The 27,113-nt window shown below is 47.5% G+C and overlaps 1 protein-coding gene across 1 annotated transcript in view; it reads right to left on the bottom strand.

The window, feature by feature from the left end:
* The window catches only part of SFMBT2 (Scm like with four mbt domains 2), an 80,567-nt gene extending 56,578 nt beyond the window's left edge, over window positions 1–23,989 (bottom strand). Inside the window, exons 1-3 of the mRNA XM_063134690.1 lie at window positions 23,829–23,989; window positions 21,558–21,652; window positions 18,434–18,674 (exon numbers count right to left, since the gene is read on the bottom strand). Coding sequence (XP_062990760.1) covers window positions 18,434–18,674; window positions 21,558–21,652; window positions 23,829–23,934 — 442 coding nt within the window. The 5' untranslated portion in view covers window positions 23,935–23,989. The remainder of the gene's footprint in view (window positions 1–18,433; window positions 18,675–21,557; window positions 21,653–23,828) is intronic.
* Window positions 23,990–27,113: the final 3,124 nt, after the last annotated feature.

Raw genomic sequence — 27,113 nt, forward strand, 5'->3', positions numbered from 1 at the left:
TGTGCCCAGTGCGCGGCTTCTCCCGGCTACTCGCGAGTAAGCGAGCAGCCGGGAAAAGCCACGGAAGTTGCTAGCCCTTCTGCAGCCCTGGGCTCAGCCCGGGGCTGCGGAAAGGCCGGGCCATAAGCGGATCCGCTTATCCTGGGTCAAGGGAGGACTTAGCCTGGCCTGACCCCGGGATCCCCTGTGTGTCATCTGGATGCACAGCAGGGAGCCCGGGCCTCACACCGGGCTAAGTCCTCGTCTAGCAACAGCCTGTGGCCAACCATCTGCAAGTAGGACATGAGTGCAAAACCATCAGCAACTGGCATACAATAGGCCTACTGCTGATGGAAATTGCAGTCCAACGACATTGAGAGGGCCAAATGTTTCCTATCCCTGTTCTAGAAGCTCTGGGAATAGAGGTGAGGGACCCTGAAGAAGGTCAACACTAACAACTCACACACTAATAACATTTTAACAAGGCATCCCCATAAGGCAGAAATAGGAACAGGAGTCTATCCCTGGTAAAATCAGAAGACTTGGGCCATAGCTAGATCTAAGGTTTATCCCAAGTCTAGCTATGCTGGATGCCCTGTGTGGCACTTAGATGAACAGGTTTGACCCCAGGACAATCCTGGGATAAACCTTAGGTCTAGCTACGGCCTTGGAGTTTATGGATTCCAACATCTACCAGGAAGACAGATGGGAAAGCAGTGACCTGGGCACGAGCACTCCACAGTTGTTAAAACATTAAAAACTGGGACACTGGACTGAGTCGGGGGAAAGGTATGACACGTACATAAACACTGGAAGTCTCTTCAAAGCTGCCTGCTTAAGAGGGCCTTTAAAAACCCTACAAACAACCCACAAGCAAGCAGACATGATTTACCATCACCATCCAAGCTCTGACATTAGTAAGTACCAGCAAATCCATCAAGAAAACTGCACATGACAAAGGCCATAAATGTTACCCACAACATAGTGAATCAATAGATCACATCATTGGCAGACTGAGGAGGAACAATTATAGAAGGGGACCGAGCAAAATGTAATCACGACAAATTAGCTCTTCGGTTAAGTTGTAGCCCAGCTGGTTTCTAAGTGGTAAAGTGCAATTGGCCATTTGCCTAGGGGAAGAAGGAAACTGACCCAGACGCAAGTGACAAGCGTCCTGCCATTACCAGACCATTCTTGCTCCAACCGGAAACAACACTCTGTTTTTCAGCCCTGTTAAGCTGAGACAGACAGGGCTGGTTTGCACAATCGAACAGCCCACGTGGCTTATTTAAGTCAATTCAATTCTTTTTATTACAGTCAACAGACCAATAAAACATATGAAAACATTTAAAATACATGGAATTAAAACAGAGTATGATTGCATGAAGCCTCCTTAAAGTTCTGTACTAGAAGCAAAAGGAAGTCCTGCTCCTCATTCCCTGCAAGGGGAAAGGGCAAAGTTGGCTGTGCACTTGGCTGGCGTTTCCCCAAGCTGAAGCTCCTGCAGGTTTTGGCCAATCAATTTCAATTCCTTTTATTACAGTCACAATGGACTGTGGCGAGCGTGAGCGGCCATTTTAAATATTCAACGCCTGACTGCAGCTTGTGGTGTTGTACGAACCCAGAGACCATGGGTTAGGCAAGGGCTAAACAATACTCACATAACCCATGGTCTGTTGTTGGGTTATGTGAGGGTTGTTTAGCCCCCACATAACCCACAATCCCCAGGTTCATACAACACAACAACCCACGGCGAGGCCCTGAATATGCAAATCCCACCTGGCATGCACTGGCATGTGCAGCAGCCCACCGTGGCTTAAACAACCCACAGTGGGCTGTCTTGATTGTGTAGCCATGACTGCCCAGGGGGAAACTCTATAGTACCATCTTGGGGTAGAGGAGAGAGAGGGAGAGAAAGAAAGAAAGAAAGAGCTCGAGAGAAGGAGAGAAAGAAAGAAAGAGCCAGACACACAGAGAGAAAAGCCAGAGTGAAGGACACAGAGGGTCACACTAACGCACATGTAGAAACACAGAGGAGGTGCTTCCAACCTTTTTGTGCAGAAAAGGGGTTGCCCTCACCCCGCTACAACAGCCCTTTTATCATGATCCTCAGGGCACTTTTTCAAAATTCCAGATGTGCCCACAGGACCACAAAGGTCAGGGACAGGAGGACTAGACCTGGGATCATTGAAGGAGAAACAATCCTGAACAATCAAAGGGATCCAAAGCTAAGAAGCTTAAAGCCTAACAAGGCAATAGGGAAGGACAATATTTCAGTTTGCCTCAGGGCTGCCCGTCCCCAACCTGGTGCTCTCCAGATGTGATGGACTATAATTCCCATCCACCCCAGCCAGCACAGCCTTTTTGTAGTCCAACACATCTGGAGGGCACCGGCTTGGGGAAAGCTGCCCTGGGGCAACAGAACTACTTCAACCAGCTGTGCGGAAACTCTCTTTAGGCAAAGTAGGGAACAGAGGCCTGCAACAGCAGCCTCTGTGATTGGAGGACAGTATGAAGCCTCTAGATTGGAGGATAGTGTGAAGCCCCTATAGCCGTCCTGGGGCATGCTGGGAGTTGCAGGACTTTTTTTCTGCCCAATCGTGCATCGGGTCGCGCCCCTCGCAAGCACTTCTGCTCTTGCCTGCTTAGAGGAACAGCGCCTTTCTAACCGACGGCGCTTCGGGCTCCCGTCTCTGGTCGAATTCACGCTGCCCGGTTAAATCCCCCTTCTGAGAAACATGTGTCTTATTAGTACAATCCTGGTTTTATGGCTGCGTACAAATCTCATTTAAACTCCCCAAATTACAAAGGTGACTGCCCTCGTAGCTTTTAACAATAACAATCATCATTGTTATCATAGTAAAAAGACTCACTGCTCCGGATTACCTCCCTTTGAATAATGTCTCTGGGGGAATTAGCAAATTTATGGCCCTTAAAATAAAGTGCAGCATTAACTGGGAGGTTCATATTGATAAATAGCTTCTTCCTGCCGCCATCCCACGCTCCCACCCCGTTCTCACTGTCTCCTCAAAGCCCGTCTGCTTACTTCACCGTATTTTGCTTTAAAGTCGTCCCCCCACCCCACCCCCAAGCGTATGAAAACTCAACAACAAGCTCATTAAAACAACATTTGCAATTCGGAAGGAATTTTCATGGGTCTTTCTAGTTAGCGAAGTTGGCCGCCTCCATAAAGAACTAGGAATTGTGCCAAATCGAGGCCCTTTGATAGGATGAGAATTCCAAATAGCTGAACTTACCCATTGCATCTTTCCTCTGCAACCCACACAAACACACTTCAATGGGGTGTGTTCTCCCCTCCCCTCACAGAAACTGAAATCGGAGGAAGGGTCTGGGTGCTTACAATTTATTCCCTGCCTTCATTTGAGATCCCTTAAGCTGTGGACATAAATTGTCTCATAAAGGGAGTCTCACGACCTGTGTTCATCAACCCTTTACTCTCTCCAGCCTTCTCAGGTAAGGTTGCCAACCAATCAGTAACAAAACTGCCTGGCTTCTGGTGATGCTGCAGCTTTAAATAAACAACAGTCCCTTTATTTTCAATGTTCAAGGTGTGAGTGCCGTAGTTTGTGTAGCCAAAAATAGCACCACTCATACACAAGTGGAAGGTATCAGCAGGGTTGGAGAAACCCAAGGTTTATACATCTTTAAAAGACACACACACACAACTGGAAGGAGGGAGATGCCCAGACCCTTCATGTGGCGTCACTCCCCTTCCAAAATCCCTGCTTGATATTCACCATATTTGCTGCGAAAACTTTGATTTAACATTTTAATCTTCACCTTCTATAGAAAGTAAGGATCACCATCCAACTAAGGGCTCAGCTACACCAAGCAGGATATTTCACTATGAAAGGAAAGGAAAGGAACCTCTCGTGCAAGCACTTGAGTCATTGCTGACTCCTAGAGGGACGCCAGCTTTCGCTGACGTTTTCTTGGCAGACTTTATAGCGGGGTGGTTTGCCATTGCCTTCCCCAGTCGTGGTTACCTTTCCCCCAGCTAGCTGGGTACTCATTTTACCGACCTTGGAAGGATGGAAGGCTGAGTCGACCTGAGCCGGCTGCCTGAGAACCAGCTTCCGCTGGGATCGAACTCAGGCCGTGGGGAGAGTTTCGGCTGCAGTAACTGCCGCTTACCACTCTGCGCCACACGAAAGCGGTATATAAAGGCCGGAGCCATACGACTGCTTTATAGCGGTATTGAAGTGCACTGACAACTGTTGGGGCCCATAACACAAACTGTATACCACTTTCATAGTGTTATATCCTGCTTGGTGCAGATGTGTCATGGACCCCAACAGCTGTCAGGGCACTTCGGTACCACTATAGAGCAGTAGCGTGGCTCCTGCCTTTTATATACTGCTTTCATACCGCTTCCATAGTGGAATATCCTGCTTGGTGTAGATGAGCCCCAAGCCTGAGTGTGTTCAGGTACATCCTTGAAAGAGATCAGCTCAGACCTCTTGGCAAGAGCCATTTATCACTGCCCTATCAGCCCAGAGGGCTGGACTGAAGCGAGGGAAGAGACTGAGGCCACAGCTAGACCTAAGGTTTATCCTGGGATCACCCCGGGTTCGCCCCTGCCTGAGCACTGGATCCCCTGTGTGTCACCTAGATGAACAGGTTTGACCCCTGGACGATCCAGGGATAAACCTTAGGTCTAGCTATGGCCAGAGAGGTTGTTTTATTATGGTTTTAACTTTTGTGAACCGCCCAGAGAGCTTCGGCTATTGGGTGGTATAAAAATGTAATAGAGAGAGAGAGAAAGAAAGAAAGAAAGAAAGAGAGAGAGAAATGGGGCAGAAGGAGAGAGAGCAAAGGGACGCCTGCCAGTTGTGTGTGGGGCGCAGTGCCGGCACTTTTTGATCAACACAGATGCTAACACCCTCATCAGAATTCCCTGTTCCCAGTGAACTTAGCTGTAATCCTCAAATGAATTTCCCCCAGTAACTATCTATTGTTTCCTGATGTAATGGAAAGTCTTTCAGAGTGGCTCGATCCTGAATGGGCAGGTAAGGCCCATTAGCTTTACATAAGACCTGGTCCTGGTGGAGATGGAAAATACTCTAACCGTTTGTTTGTTACATTTCTATAACGCCCCTTTGCTGAAGCTCCCTGGGCAGTTTGCAAAGCACGGTTTAAAAGCATAAAATACAATAACATAGCAACGCGTAATATTGATATGGCTCAAAACAGCCCCCTGAATTTTTTGGACCCTCCTTGGGGACGTGGCTGCTGAGACTGCCATGACGAACATCTACACGGCAAAATTTACCACTACACCCCTGGGCCCCGGACATTTCGTTGCCTGATGCAGAGCAGCAAATGGTGCACCACCACCCAAGTCAAGGTGCACAGTATCCAAAGCCAGCCAAGTTATTTTGGTACATGAGGCAGAAAATCCATGTCTCTCCATCCCTGGCAACAGAAATACAATAACTAAGAAAATAGTTGGAATTAGCTGCCCTTTTATGACACCCAAAATCTGCTGCCTGAGGAGACTGCCTCACTCTGCCTCATGGTAGGGCCGGCCCACTGCTGGCTCTGGCCCTGGCCACTGTTGCTGCATGGCCACTAACACGTTACCCCCTCCCCGAGAGAATGCAGCCAACAACAACAACAAAATAAGGACTCCCTGCACCAACGTATTTCAGCCTTCCCCAACCTGACTGATGTAGTTATTTTTGCATAGTCGTGCCTTGCCTTTTCTCATATTTTTGGTGATACTTTGCAACATGTAGCATCTGCATTGCGATGACACCATAAATCCTCCTTGTTACCACCAGAAACACCTCCTTTCGCCTCCTTCATTTCCTCGCCGGCATAATTTCCCGGCTATAATAAAGGTAGAGTTGGTTGCTGGATATTGTCTTCATAAACATAGCAAGGGGTAGGTGTGTGTGTGTGGGTCATTTCATTAAAAAGGTTTCACTGCATTCTGCCATGACCGTTAATCATTCTTAGTGTCCCATAAATCCCTCTCTCTTTGTTTTACTACAGACAGCGTCCATCTGTAACCTGCCACAAGGACGTCGTTTCAGAATGAAGGAGGGTTGTCAGCAGGCGTGAAGCTCCTAGGAGTCTCAGTTTTGTTCCTTACGAGTGCAGTCCTAGGCACTTCTACTGGGAAGTAAGTCCCATGGAGTTCGATGGGTAAGTGTATACAGTGATGGGAATTATTTGCTAAAAAGGCAGTTAACAGAGAAAAACAAAAGGCAGAGCAGAATGAGTGTTTACCAGTCCCACAGGCACTCAAGGCTAAAAAAGGTAGACCATACCTTTCTTTAATGAAGAAAAAAGTACAATGTTTTTTCTCACAAATATTCTTGCATAAAATTGCAGGTGCAGGGTAGAATTTCAAAACTCATTCCGTCCATTTTTGGGTGTTGTATAACACCGGCAGGAGCAAGAGGGAGCAAACACAACTGGTCCCAGCAATGGAGGAAGTCAGAGAGAGGGAGGGGGAAGGAAGGGGAGGAGCAGGAAACCACACTGTAGGCGATAGAGATCCTAAGTCTAGCTATGCCCAATGTGCTAAACCTTGGTCCCTTCACATGGGGGAGAAATATGCTGGTAGAGCAATGGTAGTGAAGATCTCTGTGCTAGCAGTGGAACGGAGCCTCCAAAGGAGAAAGATTAAAGAGGCAATGTTTATTGATCAGTTGAAACCTGATATCAATGTAAAGGATGAGATGAAATAAGCTATGACGTTAGTTAATACAGCTTGACTGGCTGTTGAATGTGAATCGTTCACATTTGTTTCCCTTTCTGAATTTGGCCTGTTCTGGCTCAGCTTATAAGTGGTAGTGTAGCGCACGCTTATTTATGACTGAAGCTGGCGTTTTCTACTGAAACTTTTCACATTTTTAAAATTTGTTTATATACATATACACTTAAAATGTTTAAAGCTATAACAAATAAATTTCAGATTTATTTTTTTAAAAAAACCTGTAATAATATATATACCGGATGTGCTACCAGTTGTCATTTCTTTTGTATTATATGCATCGCCTGCATAACGCTATGCCCCAAATTCCCAGGCATAAACAAACTCACTGCAACGCTGCACCCTTCCTGTAACATACAGGTGAGGTTGCAATGTTCCCAAGATATAGCTGGGGCCCAAGGAAAATCCAGCCCTCCTGTGAGTGGCTACAAAAAAAAGCAAATGCTATTTTAGGCTGCATTAATAGAAGTATATCTTCCAAATTGTGTGAGGTACTGGTTCCTCTCTATTCGGCCCTGGTTAGGCCTCATCTTGAGCATTGTGTCCAGTTCTGGGCACCACACTTCAAGAAGGATGCAGACCAGCTTGGGCGTGTTCAGAGGAGGGCAACAAGGATGATCAGGGGTCTGGAAACAAAGCCCTATGAAGAGAGACTGAAAGAACAGGGTATATTCAGCCTGGAGAAGAGGAGACTGAGGGGAGACATGAGAGCACTCTTCAAATACTTAAAAGGTTGTCACACAGAGGATTGCCAGGATCTCTTCTCGATCCTCCCAGAGTGCAGGACACGGAATAACGGGCTCAAGATAAAGGAAGCCAGATTCCGGCTGGACATTAGGAAAAACTTCCTGACTGTTAGAGCAGTACGACAATGGAACCAGTTACCGAAGGAAGTTGTGGGCACTAGAGGCCTTTAAGAGGCAGCTGGACAACCATCTGTCAGGGATGCTTTAGGGTGGATTCCTGCATTGAGCAGGGGATTGGACTTGATGGCCTTATAGGCCCCTTCCAACTCTACTATTCTATGATTCTAAGATCCCAATCCATCCCACCAGACTTTCCAGTTGGGCACACGCCTTTTCCCTGACACCAACCCCTTTCTCACAACCACTGATTGGTTGGCGCTTTCCCATCTTTTGAGCAGTCCTCCCTCTCCACCACCATAAGGTTGAGTTACTGGTAGTAAGAGCTTTAAGCTAAAACATGCTGATATTTTTGGTATCTAGGCCACACCCATTTTGTGTTCAGCCCCGCCCACCCCTGGCCCCAAGACCATCTCTCAAATTTAAATCGCCCCTCGATTGAAAGACACTTAGATTGGAATCTAAGAACTGTATGAAATGCAGCCCTGGGTCAACCTTTAAGCAATATCCGCACGTGCTTAATGCACCACAGAGTAACGGTACCATAGCTGTAGCCATCTAATTTTAAGGAATTCCAGATTAAAAATCGTTTTCAATAAATTTTTGCATTTGCATTTTTCCCTTATAACAGTTTTATTAAAAAAAAAATGCAGAAAACAGTGATGAAAATTTGTATTTTTTTTCTGTTGCCCTAGTTATAAGTAATTGGCTTATACTGCTTGCTGCTATTTAGTGTTAAATAAATATAATAAAAAACAGTTTATATTTAATATAGTTGTGTGTTGTGGCATGGGGGATGGCCTTGAAGAAAACTGTGTTTTAATGTCTTATTTCACCTTCAGCAATTATTGAATCTTAATGTCTTGCCAGCAATAGAAGTGCAAAAGGGGCACCATTATTGGGTTGTGTTAGGGCATCAGCTAGCCTTAATCCTGATGAAATGCTACCATGTATGGAATCAATTAATCATCCACCTAAATCAGTGTAGACTATGCTAACTGGATAGGGTCTTGCCAGTGGTGGCACCAAGTGGAGGCTGTTGGCTCCAATGTCAGTGGGGCAGCAAATCCATTCCAGGTTTCAATCAGAGCCAGACAAGACTTCTAAGGGAGCTATCCAAGGTGCTGACTGAAACCCAGGACTTCCACTGGTGGTGCCCCATCTTCGGAATGCCTTCAGCACGGAAACTCTCCTTGTCCTGGCCTCCATACCTTTGGCGCACCAGGCAAAGCCTCTTTTCTTTGTCCTGGCAAGGTGGCCTTTGTGCACTTCATTTCCTCAGCAGATTCAACGCAATATAAACAAAGACTGATCTCCAAGCTAAACATGCCCAGTTCTTTCAGAGAGACCAAAAGAACTGGGCATGTTTAGCCTGGAGAAGAGAAGATTGAGGGGAGACATGATAGCACTCTTCAAAGACTTAAAAGGTTGTCACACAGAGGAGGGCCAGGATCTCTTCTCGATCCTCCCAGAGTGCAGGACACGGAATAACGGGCTCAAGTTAAAGGAAGCCAGATTCCAACTGGACATCAGGAATAACCTCCTGACTGTTAGAGCAGTATGACGAATGGAACCAATGACCTAGGGAGGTTGTGGGCTGTCCCACACTAGAGGCCTTCAAGAGGCAGCTGGACAACCATCTGTCAGGGATGCTTTAGGGTGGATTCCTGCATTGAGCAGGGGGTTGGACTCGATGACCTTGTAGGCCCCTTCCAACTCTGCTATTCTATGATTCTATGATCTCCCAAACCAAGGAATGCGCGCATGGATAAAAATAATAATTAGATGAACAAGTTTTTACCATGCCCTCAAAACGTGGTTTTTTTAAAAAACCGAAAACACAAAATCCATATTTTATTTAAAATCTGAAAGGGGGGGACACACACCATGAATACAGTATAGTGTACAGAAATAAACCAATATCAAGCTTGACTGCTGAAGTTGATTAAATTAGTTTAATTTAAAAGCCTAAACAAACCCTGAAGGTGGCTCCTTTGTTTATTGCTTTCTGCCTCAATCCCATAGTCCTGGAGACGCATCATGTCAGCACAAAGTATTTATTCATTAAGTCTTCCATAAATTCCCACTCTTTATTTCACTGCAGCCACCCTATTATTTAAAAGTCATTATGTGCCATTCATTTGGCTTTCGCTGTTCGACACCATTCATACACTTCCACACGGCACTTTCCTTCACCCATTTTGCTTCAGAAGCTGTTTTAACACCAGGAGAATTTCTCCTGAAGGTTGGGTGCTTACTAAGCGTCTACTGGGCTGCAGTACATAACCAGGCACGCCCCGCCTATAATGTGAATTGTATGCACAGCTTTGACAGCTCAAGATTAGAGTCCTAGAGTCTTAGGACTAAACAATACACTGACTGGGTTTGCATAACATGACAACCCATCGCGGGTAACCAGCCATGGTGGGTTGTCGTGTCGTCCAAACCCGGACTGCTTCTCACAGGGTGGCTTATTCATGAGCAACAAGCCACCCTGACAACCCATGGCTTGTTGTAGGGGTTATTTAACCCACAATGGGTTGTTGTGTTGTCCAAACCCAGGAGAGCAATTTTATCATGGGTTGTGGCTATTGGGCACAGAGCCGCTCTTCCCGATTGTACCCGTCCCATGCCATCTCAAGCCTCCCTCCCCAGTGGCTGCCCCTCAGACAATGCCCAAATGGCACTTTGGAGGGGCTGTCACTCATTTGCCAACACCCTTTAAAAAACAACAACAGCCCTATAAATTTGAGCCCATGGGACCATAATGTATTTATTTATTTACCTATTTTAATTTCTATACTACCCCAAAGCCAAAGCTCTCTGGGCAGTTCACAAAGTACAGCATAAAACATCGAAGTTTAAAACCGCAATATAAAAGTGCAGCCAGAATAAAACGCAGCGGCAATGCGGGAATTTGAAATACAGATTTAAAACATCAGAGCTAGGATGCTAAAACACTGGGGAAATAAAAAGGTTTTCATCTGGCACAGAAAAGAGTACAACGCAGGCGGCAGGTGAGCCTCTCTGAGAAGTTCATTCCACAGCTGGGGGGCCACAGCAGAAAAGGCCCTCTTCCTGCCAGCTACCCACCTCATTTCCTTTGGCAGGGGCTCACAGAGAGGGACACCTGAAGATGATCTTAGGGTCTGGCCAGGTACATATAGGAGGAGGCATTCCTTCAGATAACCTGGCCCCAAGCCGTTTAGGGCTTCAAATGTTAACACCAACATTTTGTTGGTATTTCGCAACTGCGCAGTTCCAGCTGTCTGATATGTATAGCCCCGCCTTGTCAATGCCTTTATATGTTTTCAGCTGTCAAAGGGAGTGTTGTGCAGCAGGAGACACAAGTCATAGACAAAACGAGGCCATTGCTAGACGAGGAGTTAGCCCGGTGTGAGGCTCGGGCTCCCAGATGACGTTGTGCATCCAGATGACGCACAGGGGATCCCGGGGTCAGGCCGGGCTAAGTCCTCCCTTGACCCGGGATAACCGGATCCGCTTATGGCCCGGCTTTTCCTCAGCCCCGGGCTGAGGCCAGGGCTACGGAAGGTCTAGCTACTTCTGTGGCTTTTCTCAGCTGCTTCCTTACTCGCGAGTAGCCGGGAGAAGCCACGCACTGGGCACAGCATTCCATAGGAGAGCTGTGCCCATCGGGCTGGGGGGGGAATCATGGGGGGGATGGGGGCCAGGGGAAAGAGCGGACCCAGCAGGAGAGATGGGGGGGGGAAGAGCGGAGCCAGGGTGGGGAGATCATGGACGGGGGTGCGTGGAGGGGGCATCGGACATGGCAGGTGGATGATTGGGTGGGCATGGCAAGTGGGCAGGGGGCATCAGACATGGCGGACTGGGGGGGAAGAAGAACGGGGCCAGGGCATGGCGAGCAGGGATGGGCATGGCGAGCGGGGGACGGGCATGGCGAGCGGGGGATGAGCATGGGATGGGCATGGCGAATGGGGGGAAGATGGGCAAGCGAGTGGGCAGGGGGGGCATCAGGCATTGGGGGGAAATCAGGGGCAGGGGGAGCGGGGAACCCTTTATTTTTTTAAAAAAATACACTTACTTTTCCGTTGGTGCGCTCCTGCGCACATGGCCCTTTAAGTAAAAAAAAAAAAATGGAGGATGCAACGGGGCTTTCCCTTTCCCCGTCGCATGTTACATGTAGAAAAGGGCGACGGCCCGCGCTAGCTGTAGCGTGGCGTCGCCCCTACTCCCCACCGGATTATCAGGTAGGTCTAGCAAGGCCCCGAGACTGCATATAGGCTAACTGACAGTGAAAGGTCAGAAAACGGGGGAAAAGATCAGGAGAAGTACACCCAAGGGGAGACCGTACTGCCCACTTAGCAAGGTGATTCTTTGGGTTTTAAGTGCTGAACTGAAACTTGTCAGTGTCCTGCTTCCATTGAATACTTCCCTGCGTTTCCAGCTACTTGAGAAAGGGGAAATGCCACCCTTTTCTCAGCTTCTTCTCACAGTAACCGCAGCGAATACAAGACACAAAAAAGTGGGAGGGGGATAGAGCCACGAACCCCCTTTCTCAAATGGCTGCAGACTTGGGGAAGTATTGAATGGTTAAAGGGGCTAAAAAAAGGGGGGGAAGCCCTCCATGGCACCAATGATTCCTCCCCCCTTTTTTTCTTTCCCATCCATCCCTGAACTTACACTAAAATTAAAAAGTTGTCAGATACATGCTACACATTTAATACAGCATATAGTTTGGCCCTGAGATTCTAGTGTGCTGGTCTTGGTCTGTCGAAATACAAACCAAATAAAATTCTCACCCATTCCTACCTGAGATTTGTCACCAGGACCAGACACATTTTTTAAAAAAATAATTTTAAAAAATGGAAATTCTCAAGATTTCGAATCTTGGGCTTAGGCAGAACTGCAAAATACTCACAATCCCACTATATACTAGCATTTCCCTTAGATTTCAGGATGCATCAGAACAATTAAATGATGCTGCAGTCCCAGCTCTAACTTTGCGGTCCCTCCCCACTTTTGAAAAAGCTGCAGACTGAACTCATACCCAATGCTAAATGCAGCAGTGAAAACGGCTGTCATCAGGAAAGGAAAATCGGTGCAGGGTGCCGCCGGAAGGTAGCAAAGGGACAAGAGCGTTTTACATTCCATGTTAAGCAAATTATTAGCAATGGAAAGTTCAGCCAGCCGTGAATCGTATTCTGGCAGTCAGCATGTTCAAGCAGCTGTTAAGAGTTTTAAGCCGCCCACCCAGGGGCAGGAAAGCCATAGAAAACTTTGGAACACGCAAGCAACCTGCATCCTTTCCCGCAGTTGCAAATGGAACAGAAGATAGGGACGTTGTTTTCAGTTTCCCACAATACCTGTGAGAGTTGGGCCAGGAGTCGATGGGTGAGGCGAGCCAGGAACCAGCAGGAGCCAGGAGACAAGCCCAAAAGACAAGCTAGGAGTCACGATCGAAGGGTGGGCAGAAGGTAGATTTGGAACTTATCAGGAGATCTCTGGGTGAATTGCAGAAATGTGATTTGGGGGGGATGCCGTTGTCCCCTGCCCTATAATATAAATTACGGACTTCTGTACTGTGCGTGTAAGTCGCTTTTTGCAGTGGGAAGCAGCACAAAATGATGACGATGATAATAATGTTGTAAATAAATTCCTATACTACAAAAGGCTCTCAAGTCTCCATGATTCCTCCTCCCCAAAGGAAACCAAGCCTGGATAATTTGTGTGCTGCCCCTGAGCCTTCTCACTGTTCAGCAAGCTATGTGTAACAGGATAAATTGACCCCGTAGGTCAGGGGTCCCCAACCCCCGGGCCACGGACCAGTACCAGTCGGTGGCCTGTTAGGAACCAGGCCGTGCAGGTGAGCTGCTTTCAGCTACCCCACCCCCACCCCACCCCCACACCAGCATACCTGGGTGCGGGGGGCCATCTTGCCTGCCCAGCTGAAGCGAAGCCAGGACGCTGGGGTGGGGTGGGGCAGCTTCGGAATGGCGCACCCGGCTGGAAGCGGCTCTGGGACAGCAACTTCCAGGTGCACTGTTCCAAAGCCGCCCGCCCGCCCCAGCGTCCTGGCTTCAGCTGTTCCTGCAGAAAATCCCTCTCTACTGCAAATATATAATTTTTAGAAAAAAGTAAAGGAACCCAGGTCCTCGATTACATCTGCTCAGAGGTGTCAATGTTGAAAGTTAGGCCATGGCTAGACCAGGAGCAGTACGACGATGGAATCAGTTACCTAGGGAGGTGGTGGGCTCTCCCACACTAGAGGCCTTCAAGAGGCAGCTGGACAACCATCTGTCAGGGATGCTTTAGGGTGGATTCCTGCATTGAGCAGGGGGTTGGACTCGATGGCCTTGTAGGCCCCTTCCAACTCTGCTATTCTATGATTCTATGAGTGGGGCAGCTTAGGAATGGCGTGCCCGGCCGGAAGCCGCTCTGGGAGAGCAACTTCCGGGTGCGCTGTTCCAAAGCCGCCTGCCCGCCCCAGTGTCCTGGCTTCACTTCAGCTGGGCCCACCCAGCCAAAGCAAAGCCAGGGCACTGGAGTGGGGGGGGGGGAGGCTTTCCAAAACCATCCCCTCAAACCCCCCCCCCCCGGTCCGTGGAAAAATTGGCTTCCACGAAACTGGTCCCTGGTGCCAAAAAGGTTGGAGACCGTGATGACTTTGGAACTCAGCAACGTTTTCTCTGTATTGCTTGGCAACTGCTGATCCTGGCTATGTATAGACCGGGTTCGCACAACACACTAACCCACACCCAGTGGTTGAGTGTGGGTTGTTATTGAACCATGGATTGTTTGTTGAACTGGAGGTTCGCGTGTTCTCTGAACCCAGGACATTTTCCGCAGGGTGGCTTATTTTTCTCAAACAAGCCACCTGGAGAACACATGGGTTGTTGTTGGGTTGTTCAGGGTGGTTAACAAGCTAATCCATGGTTCAACAACCAACCCACGGTTCAGCAACAAGCCACACTCAACCACTGAGTGTGGGTTAGCGTGTTGGATGATCAGAAACTTCCAGAGTCCTTTTCCAACTCCTGCCCACACAACAGTTTAGATCTGAGCTTGACTTCCTTGACTCCTGCATGCCTATTTGCGTTCTCTTCTGGCTCCTGCTTTTGTGACCCCACTTGCTCGATGTGCTACACACATCCCAGAAACCCTTACAACAACCAGTGGTGTAGTAATTTTAGACCTTGGACTGAATGGTTTTAAGTGGGACTGAGTGGCACTTAAGCCTGCTCTGTGTGCTACTTCAGCTGTGGAGCACAGAGCTAACATTTCTCTCGGCCCTCCAACTGCCCTCCAATGCTTTACAACTGTTTCTACATCCCCGACATGTTAGAACAACAAAACTGTTTGCCAACCCTGATTATTATTATTTTAATGCCACTCTGAGAATGTGCAGTTTTGCATTTTAAACTCGCTTCAGTCATAGCACAATCGTGATTACAGGAATAAAACGGACTTCGCTTCTGCTGCCTTCATCACCTGCCACTTTCTCAGTGGTAACTTGGGGGCCCAGTGGGCTGTGGGGCCCTAGGCTTTGTTCCCCAAAGGTGGACCCAAAGTCAGCCCTAGCTGCTCCAATGACAACAGCCCGGTAAGGTAGGCTTGTACCATTCTCCCTAGATTACACACGAGGGACCTTAGAGCAGTTTGCCTAAGGCCCACCAAAGCTGAGCTGTGAATTCAAACAGAGACAGTACTACTTGTTATCACAGCATTAGTTCCTGTCTGTTCTCATATCCCAATACCTCCATCCTGTGACTGCCTGGGGCATGCTGGTAGTTGTAGTCCAATACATCTGGAGGGTAACAGGTCAGGGAAAGCTGTACTAAAGGAGCGGTTGTACCAGCTGACTACAATGTTTTGTAAAGCCCGAGTTACATATTTTTCCTTTGGGTCTAAGAGGGATTCTCAGTTGCATCTCTCTCTATAAAACACAAAGGCAATACGTGGCATGCTGGAGGTTCCAAGCTATGAGAAGAACTTTGTACAATGGAAGATCTAGGTTATGACACGCTGGAGGTTCTGAGCTATGAGAAGGACTTTGTTTTGCTAAGCAACAGGATATATAAACACAGCTGGGAGTGCTTGGGAGGGAGGGGGTAAGAGCTGCTGGGAGCAAGTGGGAGGGGGGTTGAGTTGTAACATATAGTTGTGGAAGCAGTTCACAAGGAGGTCTCAGGTAAATCCCACAGGTCAGTGGGCAGGTGAGTAAGGGAGAAGTGGCTGGAAGGCGGGGAGCCCAGAGAGGAGGCCAGGTGGCTCACTGGTGCATGAGGAGGCCTCAGATAAGTCCTGTAGGTGAGTGGAGAGGGGAGTGGCTGGAGGGATGGGGGAGTGGGTGCCTGGGGATGATAGGAGTAGCTGTCCAACTGATTTGGAGCACACCAGGTTGGGGAACAGCTGTTGCATACACTGCATTGCAGAGGTATTTTGAAAGTATTCTATGTCTGAAAGCACTCCGCATCAACCTCTCTGCGAAGCATCGGGCTGCCAGCCGATCATTCATTTCTAGGATGACACTCCATAAAACCTCTTCTCTTTTGACCCCAGAATGCCCTGATTCACTTTCCAGGACTGTGTAAATCCTCTCTTCCCTCCTCGATGAAATTAATTACAAACCGCATCCTAATAGTGGAGTTTGGGCAGCTAATATATAACAACCCCATGTGAATTGGCCAGATTTATTGCTGGCTGAGTAACAGATTGTCCGATAACGCTCGTGCCCTAGCCGGCACATCCTCCGGTACTTTGCTTTTTTATGAACCCACGTTCATGGAAGCGCAAAGGAACGTACAAAACTGAGAAATTGGTTCACGAAGCCCCTCTTAAGTGGCAGAGACAGGGGACCTGTGTGGCTTCACAGATGTTGTTGGACTCCAACTCCCATTATCCCAACCAGCAGCCATGCTTGCTGGGGCTGATGGAATTTGTAGTCCATCATAATCTGGAGGGAGGCAGATTCTCTGCCCTTGGTCTATACCAGCTTTCCCCAAACTGGTGCCCTTCAGAAATGTTGGAGTACAATTCCCAGCATGCTTCACCAACACATCTGAAGGGTGCCGGATTGGGGAAGGCTGGCCTACCCTGGTGCTCCAGGAGTTATTATTATTATTATTATTATTATTATTATTATTATTATTATTATTATTATTAATTTATAAAGCACCATCAATGTACATGGTCAGACAGGAATCTTTCACAGATGTCGGAGACTGAACACGGGACCCTTTTCCAAGCAGAATATATGCTGTAATATGCAAGAAAAAGAAAGAAAATATAGAATACTGCTAACACGTGGGACCTGTAACAAAATGTTGCAGTATGGAGTGCTGTTCAAAAATTCCATCAGCTACTCCACTGTTGAAGTCCAACAACATCTGGGTGACCACATAGTCCACCCCTGATGTCAGCAATGCTGAACTACACAGACCAACAGACCAACTTGGTCGAAGTCTAGCTTCCTGTGACCCAGCTTCAATTTCCAAAATCGCATTTAGAAGGAATTCAGAATGCAGGGTGTAACCTGCAGCCCACCCATTATTCTGTACTCCAACTCCCATTGGACTCAACAAGCATGACCAATGGTCAGAGATGATGAACATCTGGAGGGCCACAATTCCCGTACTCCTGCCTTACAACAACCTAGTATGGTAAATCAATATTATTATCCCAAAAATGCAGATCTGGATGGGGGAAGCTGAAGCAGAGAGTGGTGCGTAGAAGGCAGAGGTGGGCAAAAGGCATATCTCCAGATGTCCTGGACTTCAAGTCCCAGAAGCCCCTCCCAGCATGGCCAGTGGTCAGGAATGCTGGGTGTTGAAGTCCAAAACATCTGGAGATCTAGTTTCTGTCCACTCCTGGTCTGGGGCCATCTGCTCAATTTGTGGCAGAGGTCACATTGAAAGGAGTTTCCTGATTCATGGGTCAGCTACAAGACTTGACACCCAGAATGTCATCAGGAATCCTGAAGGACTATTTGTTAACTTCATTCCCACCACCCAACCCCACACAGAAAATACCCTATCCTACACACACACACACACACACACACACACACTCAGCCTCCCTACAAAGGAAACAATCTAAGGCAGAACACAAAGGTTGACTCATAACAAGTTCTCCAGATGTCTGGGCATTGGCTCACCACCTTCAATAGACATCCTAGTAGAATACACACATACACACACACTGCATGTTTCTATTCTCCAATAAGTTCTTACTAGAGCTGAAATTCATGGGGAGAGATGGGTCAGGAATATAGGAACCTCCCTTATTTCAAGTCAGTTCCATTGATCCAACTAGTTCAGTATTGTCCACGCTGGCAGGCAAAGCCTTTCCCAGGTCTCAGATTGGGGTGGTGGTCCTTCCTGATCTACATGGAGATGCCCAGGGATTGAATCTGGGACCCTCTGCACGCAAGCCATCAGTCTACAGCACTTCCAGAGAGATTTGTCAAACAAGATCTTCTAAAGATTTGCTTGTCAAAATCAAATTTGCAGATGGAACAAAGACAGAAATAGCACTCCTAAAACTCTGCAGAAGTAGGGCTGGCCAAGACATTTTGCCTGAGGTGAAGGACAAGATGGCGCCACCCCCTTCTCCGGCTTTCATGTACAGAAGCTGGCCCGACAAGCAATTCAATCTTACTTCAACGCTGTCTCTTCCACACCCGAGCACAAGCAAGGTAGATTCAGAGGTTCAAGATACACTGTGTGAAACACATAAAGCTCTCCTCCAACACCCTAAGGATTTGCCACCTGAGGCAGCCACTTCAGGCTGCCTCATGGTAGGGCCGGCCCTGACCAGAAGATCTTGGACACTTTGCCATAAGCTCCAAACAGTGCGCTGGACTCACCATCCGGAGGCATCAGCACTTTGTTGTTCTGGGTACACCAGCCCACAGGATGGAGGTCGGCCGTCATCACGTCACACCAGAAATCAGCTCTGCGGTCGTCTTCGTAGCCGCAGTAACGCAGCAGCAAGAGCTGCCCACACGTGGTAATGATGGTTGCCACCCAGTAGGTGTCTGAATTGTGCTTGTTGGCCACCTCGAGCTTCATGCCTGGCTGGAAACTGCTCTGGAGACTGATTTCCACCTTACAAAATGAGAAGGAACAATGTCGCTTTTTTCACAATGAAACAGGAAGAAAGCAATGCAAGTTTCCTGGGAGAGCCTTTCCCCATCCTGGTGGCCTTTAGGAGCTGGGACCACAACCTCCTTGAACCCCAGCCTTGCTGGATGATAGGAGCTGTAGTCCAACCTCCCCTGGAAAGTGCCAGGTTGGGGGAGGCAACACAGTAGAACAGGTGCTGAAGTGGATACAGGAAATCTAAGCTATGCTTCTGTCAAGAAGTAGTGACCAGGGCGTGAGGGGTAGATGTCAGGCAGGGACGTGGTGTGTGACCACTCCAAAAGAGTCAACCAGAGGGAAATAGGCCCGTCCATAAATCAGGCTCTTAACAACAATAAGCAAAAGTCAGTCAACTACTCAACCTAAACCTACACTTTGCCCACTGTTCTGCCCAGTCCGGAGACCTGCACTTACTAGCAACATATGACTTTGGTCTTCCTCTGCCTTTGTCTCACCTCCCTTAATTTAACAACTCAGCTGTGTCTGACAGAGTACAGTGCAGCAGAGAAAAGTTTTGCCTGGCTCTGGCCCATCCAAGCTGATCTTTCAGACCTTGCTACCAACATGCTAAGTGATCTTAGTCAAGTCCCTGGTTAGGCCTCATCTGGAGTATTGCGTCCAGTTCAGGGCTCCACAATTCAAGAAGGACACAGACAAGCTGGAGCGTGTTCAGAGGAGGGCAACCAGGATGATCAGGGGTCTGGAAACAAAGCCCCATGAAGAGAGACTGAAAGAACTGGGCATGTTTAACCTGGAGAAGAGAAGATTGAGGGGAGACATGATAGCACTCTTCAAATACTTAAAAGGTTGTCACACAGAGGAGGGCCAGGATCTCTTCTTGATCCTCCCAGAGTGCAGGACACGGAATAACGGGCTCAAGTTAAAGGAAGCCAGATTCCAACTGGACAGCAGGAAAAACTTCCTGACTGTTAGAGCAGTGCGACGGTGGAATCAGTTACCTAGGGAGGTTGTGGGCTCTCCCACACTAGAGGCCTTCAAGAGGCAGCTGGACAACCATCTGTCAGGGATGCTTTAGGGTGGATTCCTGCATTGAGCAGGGGGTTGGACTCGATGGCCTTGTAGGCCCCTTCCAACTCTGCTTTTCTATGATTCTATGATTCTAAGTCACTTTGCTTCATACTTACTTGTCTAATCTTTGCTTCTCCTGTCCATTTAGACCTGGAGTGAAGATCTTGTGGCCCTTCAGATGTTGTTGGGACTTCAAATCCCATGACCAATGGTCAGGGATGATGGGCATTGGGGTCTACCATACCAATATCCGGATGGCCACAGTTCTTGGTTTAGACCATCCTCAATGCTATGTATATTGCACATAACCTCCAATTCACCACCCACAGGCCACATTTGATGCCTGTGTAAACAGTTCAAATTTTGCTTTTTAGATGCTTCTGGTCTTCATTATTGGAGCCAAGGACTTGATAACATGGGAGGTCTGTGTCTAAAGGAGACTCAAAAAGCAGGGTTTGCTATAACACTCCTTGGCTGTGCATCCTTTCCTGTGGTTATTATTGTCTGTTCTCTTGTCTCAATCTCAAAAGGAAGAAAGGGCTTGGCTTGATATTTTATACTTGGGGGGGAGAAAACCTGCAGCCCCCAGCTTTGGATGGTGGAGGAGGACAATTCAGTGGTCAGAGAGGCAGGCTAAACCACTTCAAAGACGAATAAAAATTGTGCATCCGTGCTAGATCATTCAAAGAAGCAGCAAGTCAGTATCACAAATTCAAATATCCCAGGGCCCCATGGACATCTCTCTTAGTGTCCGCCAGGATCCCTGCCCCTCCTGGTTTTAATTTTAACTCTAAAGATTTTTTAATTATTATTTTTTTAATTGGGAGGCTGTCATGCTGCAAAGTGCTGCATCCTCCAACAACATCTGCATTTGGGTTCAAACGAGCGGGATTTATTTATTTATTGCATTTTTATACTGCCCAATAGCCGAAGCTCTTTGGGTGGTTCACAAAAATTAAAAGCCACGAAGAGCATAAAAACAACCAACAAATTTAAAACACACATACGAAATACAATATAAAAAGCACAACCAGAATAAAACCACACAGCAAAAATTAATATAGGTTAAAATATGAGATTAAAACAGCAAAGTTTAAATTTAAGTTAAATTAGGTGTTAAAATGCTGAGAAAATAAAAAGGTCTCCAGCTGGCAACGGAAAGAAAACAATGTAGGTGCCAAGCGAACCTCTCTGGGGAGCTCGTTCCAGAGCCGGGGTGCCACAGCAGAGAAAGCCCTCCTCCTATTTCTGGAACTCAGACCCCAGGTCTTAGGTTATTCTCACCAGTTTCCGTCCTAAAAAATGATGGTTTTGTGACCGGCCATAGCCACCATGGCAGCCATTTTGTGAGAGTGGCCATGACATCCCCTCCAATTTCCAAATGTGCCCACTTACCCGGAAAGGCTGGGGACCCCTGAAACATCCTTCTGGATGTGCAGTGACCAGGTCTGAGCACAAGGTCTGACACTGGCAGTTTTATTTTCAGTTCCCGATAATGAATTTATTTGCTTGCCCTTTTCACATCAGCCGCACAGTAGGTCAACATTTTCATCGAGCCGCCCGACACAACCCCAAGATCTCTTTCTTTTTTCCAATCCCATCAGTTCAGATCCCATCAGCATATATGTGAAGTTGGGGAGGGGTGTCCCCAAAGTGCATCATTTTACATTGAAACCTGACACTTGCTCACATTCCTGCTCAAGAAATAATTCCTGAATATTTTCAGCACCCTTGCATTGTTCATCAGACATTGGCCTCCATGTATTCAAGCTCTTGTCTGGGGTAATGAGGACTAGAAATCCCGGGCAAAGTACATACGTGTTTAAATGAAGTGTGAGGGGCAGCAATACATCCTGACTCTTCCAAGTATTCATCCCAGTTGAAATCAACATCCTCAGAATGTGAACTTTCGTCTGCTTAAAACAAACAAACCAACAGCATTCAACGTGAAGGTTAAAGCCAGCAATGAGGTTGCCCGTGCTGACACAGCCCAGGGGAAAAAAACGAAAAACAGCAACGCACATTTCAAAGCAGATTTGAAGAGTTGGGCTTAGTTGCATTTAAACCCACTTTCCTTGCATGTCTAACTTTAAAATCTCTTCACCGGCTGCCAATTAGTTTCCGGGCGAAGTATAAAGTGTTGGTTATCACCTTTAAAGCCCTATATCAGCCTTCCTCAACCTGGGGCGCTCCAGATGTGTTGGACCGCATCTCCCCGAATGCCCCAGCTGGCTGGGGCATTCTGGGAGTTGTAGTCCAACACATCTGGAGTGCCCCAGGTTGAGGAAGGCTGCCCTACATGGTTTGGATCCAGGCTACCTGCGGGATCGCCTTCTCCCGTACAATCCGCCCCACACACTCGGGTCCTCTGGGAAGAGTTTACTCCAGTCAGCCACAACTAGGCTTACCAAAGGTTACCCAGTGGTTACCCAAAGGTTACCCAAAGGTTACCCACAAAAAGGTTACCCAGTGGACCTTTTCTTCTGCCGCCCCCAGACTGTGAAATGGCCCTCTGAGAGCAAGATAGCCATAAAGACTAGTCTCTTCCTACCCAGATGAATTTTAAACCTAGGAATTTTAAGATGTTGTGACTGTTATTTTAATATTGTATCGGTTTTATATGCTCTTTTAACTAGTTTTATGTATTATATTGCATTTAACGTTGTTCCCCACCTCGATCCAGGGGGAGAGGCGGGTAAGAAATAATAATAATAATAATAATAATAATAATAATAATAATAATAATAAGTGACATGATTTCAGCAGCTTATCAACCCAAGGCATAGGACAACTCTGTGCATCCCTTGATGTGGCAAACAGAGGTGGTTCAGAAAGAGGTGGCAAAGCTCAGATTATCCTTACAGGTGGGGCTCCTGCATTTGAAAAGACCTGCAGCCCCCAGGGGATGGAGTATTAAATCCTTCATTTACAGATGTAAAAGGCAAGCACATGGGTAGGCGGTAGTAGATGCAAACTTGCAGAGTTTTAGGGCCAAAGACGCAAAGATGCCTTTAACGTCAAGTGCAGAAGCTTGGCTTCTGTCCATTTCAGTGGAGTTTGGGCAGGAAAAGTTCCCTTTGGACAGGATCGCTAATGCCAGTAAGGCAGAGGTGGGAAATTCCAATTCAGATAAGCTGGGGGGTGGGGGGAGAGAGGCATTCCAAGGGGCATAGCTAAAGCCAATAGGGATGGAGTCAAAATTTCAAAAAATATCCTCTTATTTTAGCTCAAAGCTCTTACTGTACCTAAGCTTTAAGAGAGGTTTTTAGAATTGGGGTGGGGGCAGCCAGGCTCTGACTGCTTCTGAATGAAACCTGAAGCGGATTCACAGCCCCACTGACATCGGAGTCATCAGCCTCCACTGCCTGCAATTGGGCCCAGCTCTCTTCCTACAACTTGGGAATTTGAAGGAAGAATCTTCCTGCTGCAAAAAACAACAACACCCAACCTTTTCCCCACTTGCTCTTTATCCTAAAAGACTGCTAGTGCAATCAAATTAGATTCAAAACTCTTACTAGCTAGGGCTAAGCCGTTAAGAGCGCTTATTTATCAAGGTGCTGCAGGAGTACCTTTGACAGCAAAAACATCTGTCCTAATGGCTACAAGCCAATGAAAAGGACTTGCCCATGGACGAGCCCAGTTATGGCTATTCCCGGGCTAGTTTTATAAACCGTCTTGCAAACGCTGCTGGGGACAGTTATTTCTAGGAAAGAAAGCGTACATTTTGGAAACGTTCAAACGGATCCGGAGATATTCTCCATGGCAGCCGACCCAAACGCGGTGCCCTCCAAATGAGTTGGACAATAACTCCCAGCATTCCTGAGCAGTGGCCATTCTGGCTGGGGCTGATGGGAGCTGAAGGCCACAACATCTGGAGAGCATCAGGTAGGTGAAGGCTGGTGCACGTGGTTTTCCACCGCTCCGTCCTCACAACAACCCTGCAAGGTAGGTTAGGCTGAAAGACAGCATCCTGATCATCTACGGGGCTGCATGGCTGACTGAGGATTTGAACCTGGGTCCCTAGTCCAAAACTGTAACCATTACACCACATCAACTCAAAAAGCGGATGTTGGGAAAAGATAAGCCGACCTGAATCAAACTGTTCTGTGTTCCCATTGGCTGGGTTTAGATCCTTTTCCATGGAGAAGTGCTGCATCTCCTGAGTGGCAAAGATCACGGACCCTCTCGTCTCCATCGCTCAGGAAAAGGCCTCTCCGTTTCCTAATTCATCATGAAGCAGAGTTGTCCTGTAGAGGTGGAGGAGGGCAAATGAAAAGATGTTCACCAATGGATATACATTATCCCTCTCTCCTCTCCTGCAGGTCTCTTTCACATTACTTAGCATTTGGAGCAAAGTGACAGATTAAAAAAGCATGTGGGTCATTGCACGGCCAAGTGAGATTGGGGACAAAGATACTTGCCGAAAGCGTCTTCTTTTCAGGTAAGCCTTTCCTAACAAGCAACTAAATTCCTGCTAGGGTTCTGCACAGACCCCCGAACTCACCTTAGAGGCAGTTTTGGAGCCTCCAAAATGGCCCCAATTCAACTTGTGCCGCTTCGGGGTTGCCCATCTTGCTGCGGCACCGAAGCTGAAGCAAGATTCGCACTTCCCTCTGAAGCAGATCAGCCTTACATGTTCCAGGAAAGCCAGACACAAAGCCGACCGGGAGTCCCTTGGACTCCTGACCCCACCCCCACAGCCCCTCACTCTCCCAACCCAGAACTGCCACTGCTGCTGGGACTCACCTTTAAATCGCATCCTCCTCCTAAGAGCTGAGCCACGTTTTAAAGCTGTCATGGGGGCTCTCTGTTTTTAATATATCTAAGGCTGAAAACTTCAGTGGCTGTAAAAGGGAAATGGCAAGGGAGGTGAGTCCAGGTGAGTCCAATGGACTCACCTAGACTCACGTCCAGTCTTGTGCTGGCTTTCCCAGGTGTGGGGAGGGGGGAGGAGCACCATACCGAATCGCCCTGAGGCTTCACTGCCTATCTGCTTCAGCCTTGGGACACCTCGGACAGCACAGTACTGCCTCAGATTCGGGCCGAATCAGCCTGCCTCAGCTCAGATTCGGGGATTTGGCCCAAGGCGGTAACTTTAACAGTAATTATTGGCAGATTATTGTCAGAGACTTGCAAACTCAGAACACCTGGTGTGGTGTGGTGTAGGTTGCTGCTGCCGCCAGAGGAGAGAGTATGCTGTTTTGATATGAAGGGAGGACTTATCAAAGAGAACCGTAAAGCTGTTATGCTTACTTATGTGATTTAGGGTAAGACAGTTACTTTGTTATTATTTGATGCTACCAGCCTGGTCTTTTGTTTTTGAAGACTTCTCTAAATAAATGCATTGAGGACTCAACGCTCACACTTTCGTTTATTTGCGAACTGCTAGGAGGAATTTGTAGAACACTACTAATTTCCCCAACAGTAAACAGCCCCTAATGCCTACCACTGTTTAATTGATGTTGTGGCTTTTATTGTACACTTTGTATTTTAATTTGTTGAATATGGCTTTGTTTTTTTGTTTTGATGTAGAATGATTTATAAATTATAGAATAAATAAATAATAAACTAGAACCCCGTTCCAGCTACCAATTAAGGGTGAAACAGCTGAATCCTAGACATGCAATCAGTGGCCACAAATTTCACCGAAAATTGGGAGCCAACCAACGAAGGGAATTTGCTCGGGGTGAGGTCTCATTGCTGACCCTGTACTGTGCCTCCAAAAGTCCTGTTCCACTCCCTGCTCCCCTCTCCAGACCCAGGTGGTCAGGGAACCTTGGAAACATGGTGTGAAAACAGAAAATTCCCATCTCTCCTCTTGAGTTTGGAGTGAAAGGTCATCCTTGCAGTTGTGCTGTGCTCTTTGAGCACCCCAGAAGGACAGTTCAACTGCAAGGGGGGGGGAATGATCCCCCACTAACTCCGGGGGGTGGGAGTTAAGCAAATTTTCCAACTGTACAAGTGCCCTGTCAGACACCCTACCTGCTCCCACCCCAGCCAAACACATTATTTCTCTTTCACGACTGGACAGATTATCACCAACACTAGTAGCACCTTAAGCTTAAAGACAGATTGACAGGGCCGTATGGATACCCAGGAAGGACGACAGACCAAGAGAAGTACAACCCTGGTGTACAGGCTCCAATTGAAACCACCGCAACGGATCATCAGTGAACTCCAAACCATCATCAGCACAGACGCTTCTCTCTCACAAGCCTTGGGAAGCAGACCGGTCCTGGCCTACAGACCACCTCCCAACCTGAAGCAGATGCTAACCAGCAATAGTACACAGGACAGAGACACAGACAGAGGGACCAGACCATGCAATAGGCCCAAGCGCTGACTTTCCCCCCACGTCTATTCAGGTAACACTGTCACAGGACCCAACAACATCAGTCCCACCATCAAGGGCTCTTTCACTTGCATCCTTATACAATTTGTGTTATATACCATCCCTGATTTTGTCTGTTGTTAAGTTATTAATAAACGCATACACATAACACGTGTCTTATTTTTTTTCACCCCGTTTTTCAAATGCACATTATCAGATTTCCAACTGCACATTTTGTGTCCAACTGCACACTAAAAAAAAAAAACCCTGCCAAGCTTCACATGAAGGCTTTGGCTTATTTATTACATTTATATCCCAGTTTTTTTTCCCCTTGCGAGGAATCCAAGGTGTGGCTTACATGGTCCTCTTTCTCTCCATTTGATCCTCACAACAGCCCTGCAAGGTAGGTTAGGCTGAGAGTCTTCACAGCCGAGTGGGGACTAGAACCGGGATCTCCTGCGTTCCAGTCCTGCACTACACCACACTGGCTCTTTAGGACTACACATGATTAGGCTGAGAGTCAGTGACTGGCCCAAAGTCACCCAAGTGAGTTTCATGACTTGCATGAGTAGAGACTCGAACTCAGATCCCCCGAGTCCCAGTCCAACTTTATAACCACTACACCACACTGGCTCTAGATCAGAGGGGGGGGAGAGACCTTTTTTCTGTTGAAAGGTCAACCTTGGTTGAAAGTTCACATTCTAGCAGGAGGAAAACAAAAACGGTATGCAAAGAAGGAAAAGGACTCCCTCTTTTTTTCTTCTTAGCGAGCCAGTGTGGTGATCAGAGCTTTGGACTGGGACTCGGGAGACCTGGGTTCTAGCCCCCCCACCCCACTTGGCCATGAAGCTCATTGAGTGATTTTGGTCCAGTCACTAACCCTAAGCCTAACCTACCTCACAAGGGTTGTTGTGAGGATAAAGTGGAGAGGAGAACCATGTAAGCACTTTGGGATCCTTACAAGAAGAAAAAAGGTTGGATACGTATGTAATAAAATAATGATGATGATGATGATGATGGTGATGATGATGCAGGCATTCTTT

Source organism: Elgaria multicarinata, chromosome 9, assembly GCF_023053635.1.
Source record: "Elgaria multicarinata webbii isolate HBS135686 ecotype San Diego chromosome 9, rElgMul1.1.pri, whole genome shotgun sequence".
In the NCBI taxonomy this organism is placed as follows: Eukaryota; Metazoa; Chordata; class Lepidosauria; order Squamata; family Anguidae; genus Elgaria; species Elgaria multicarinata.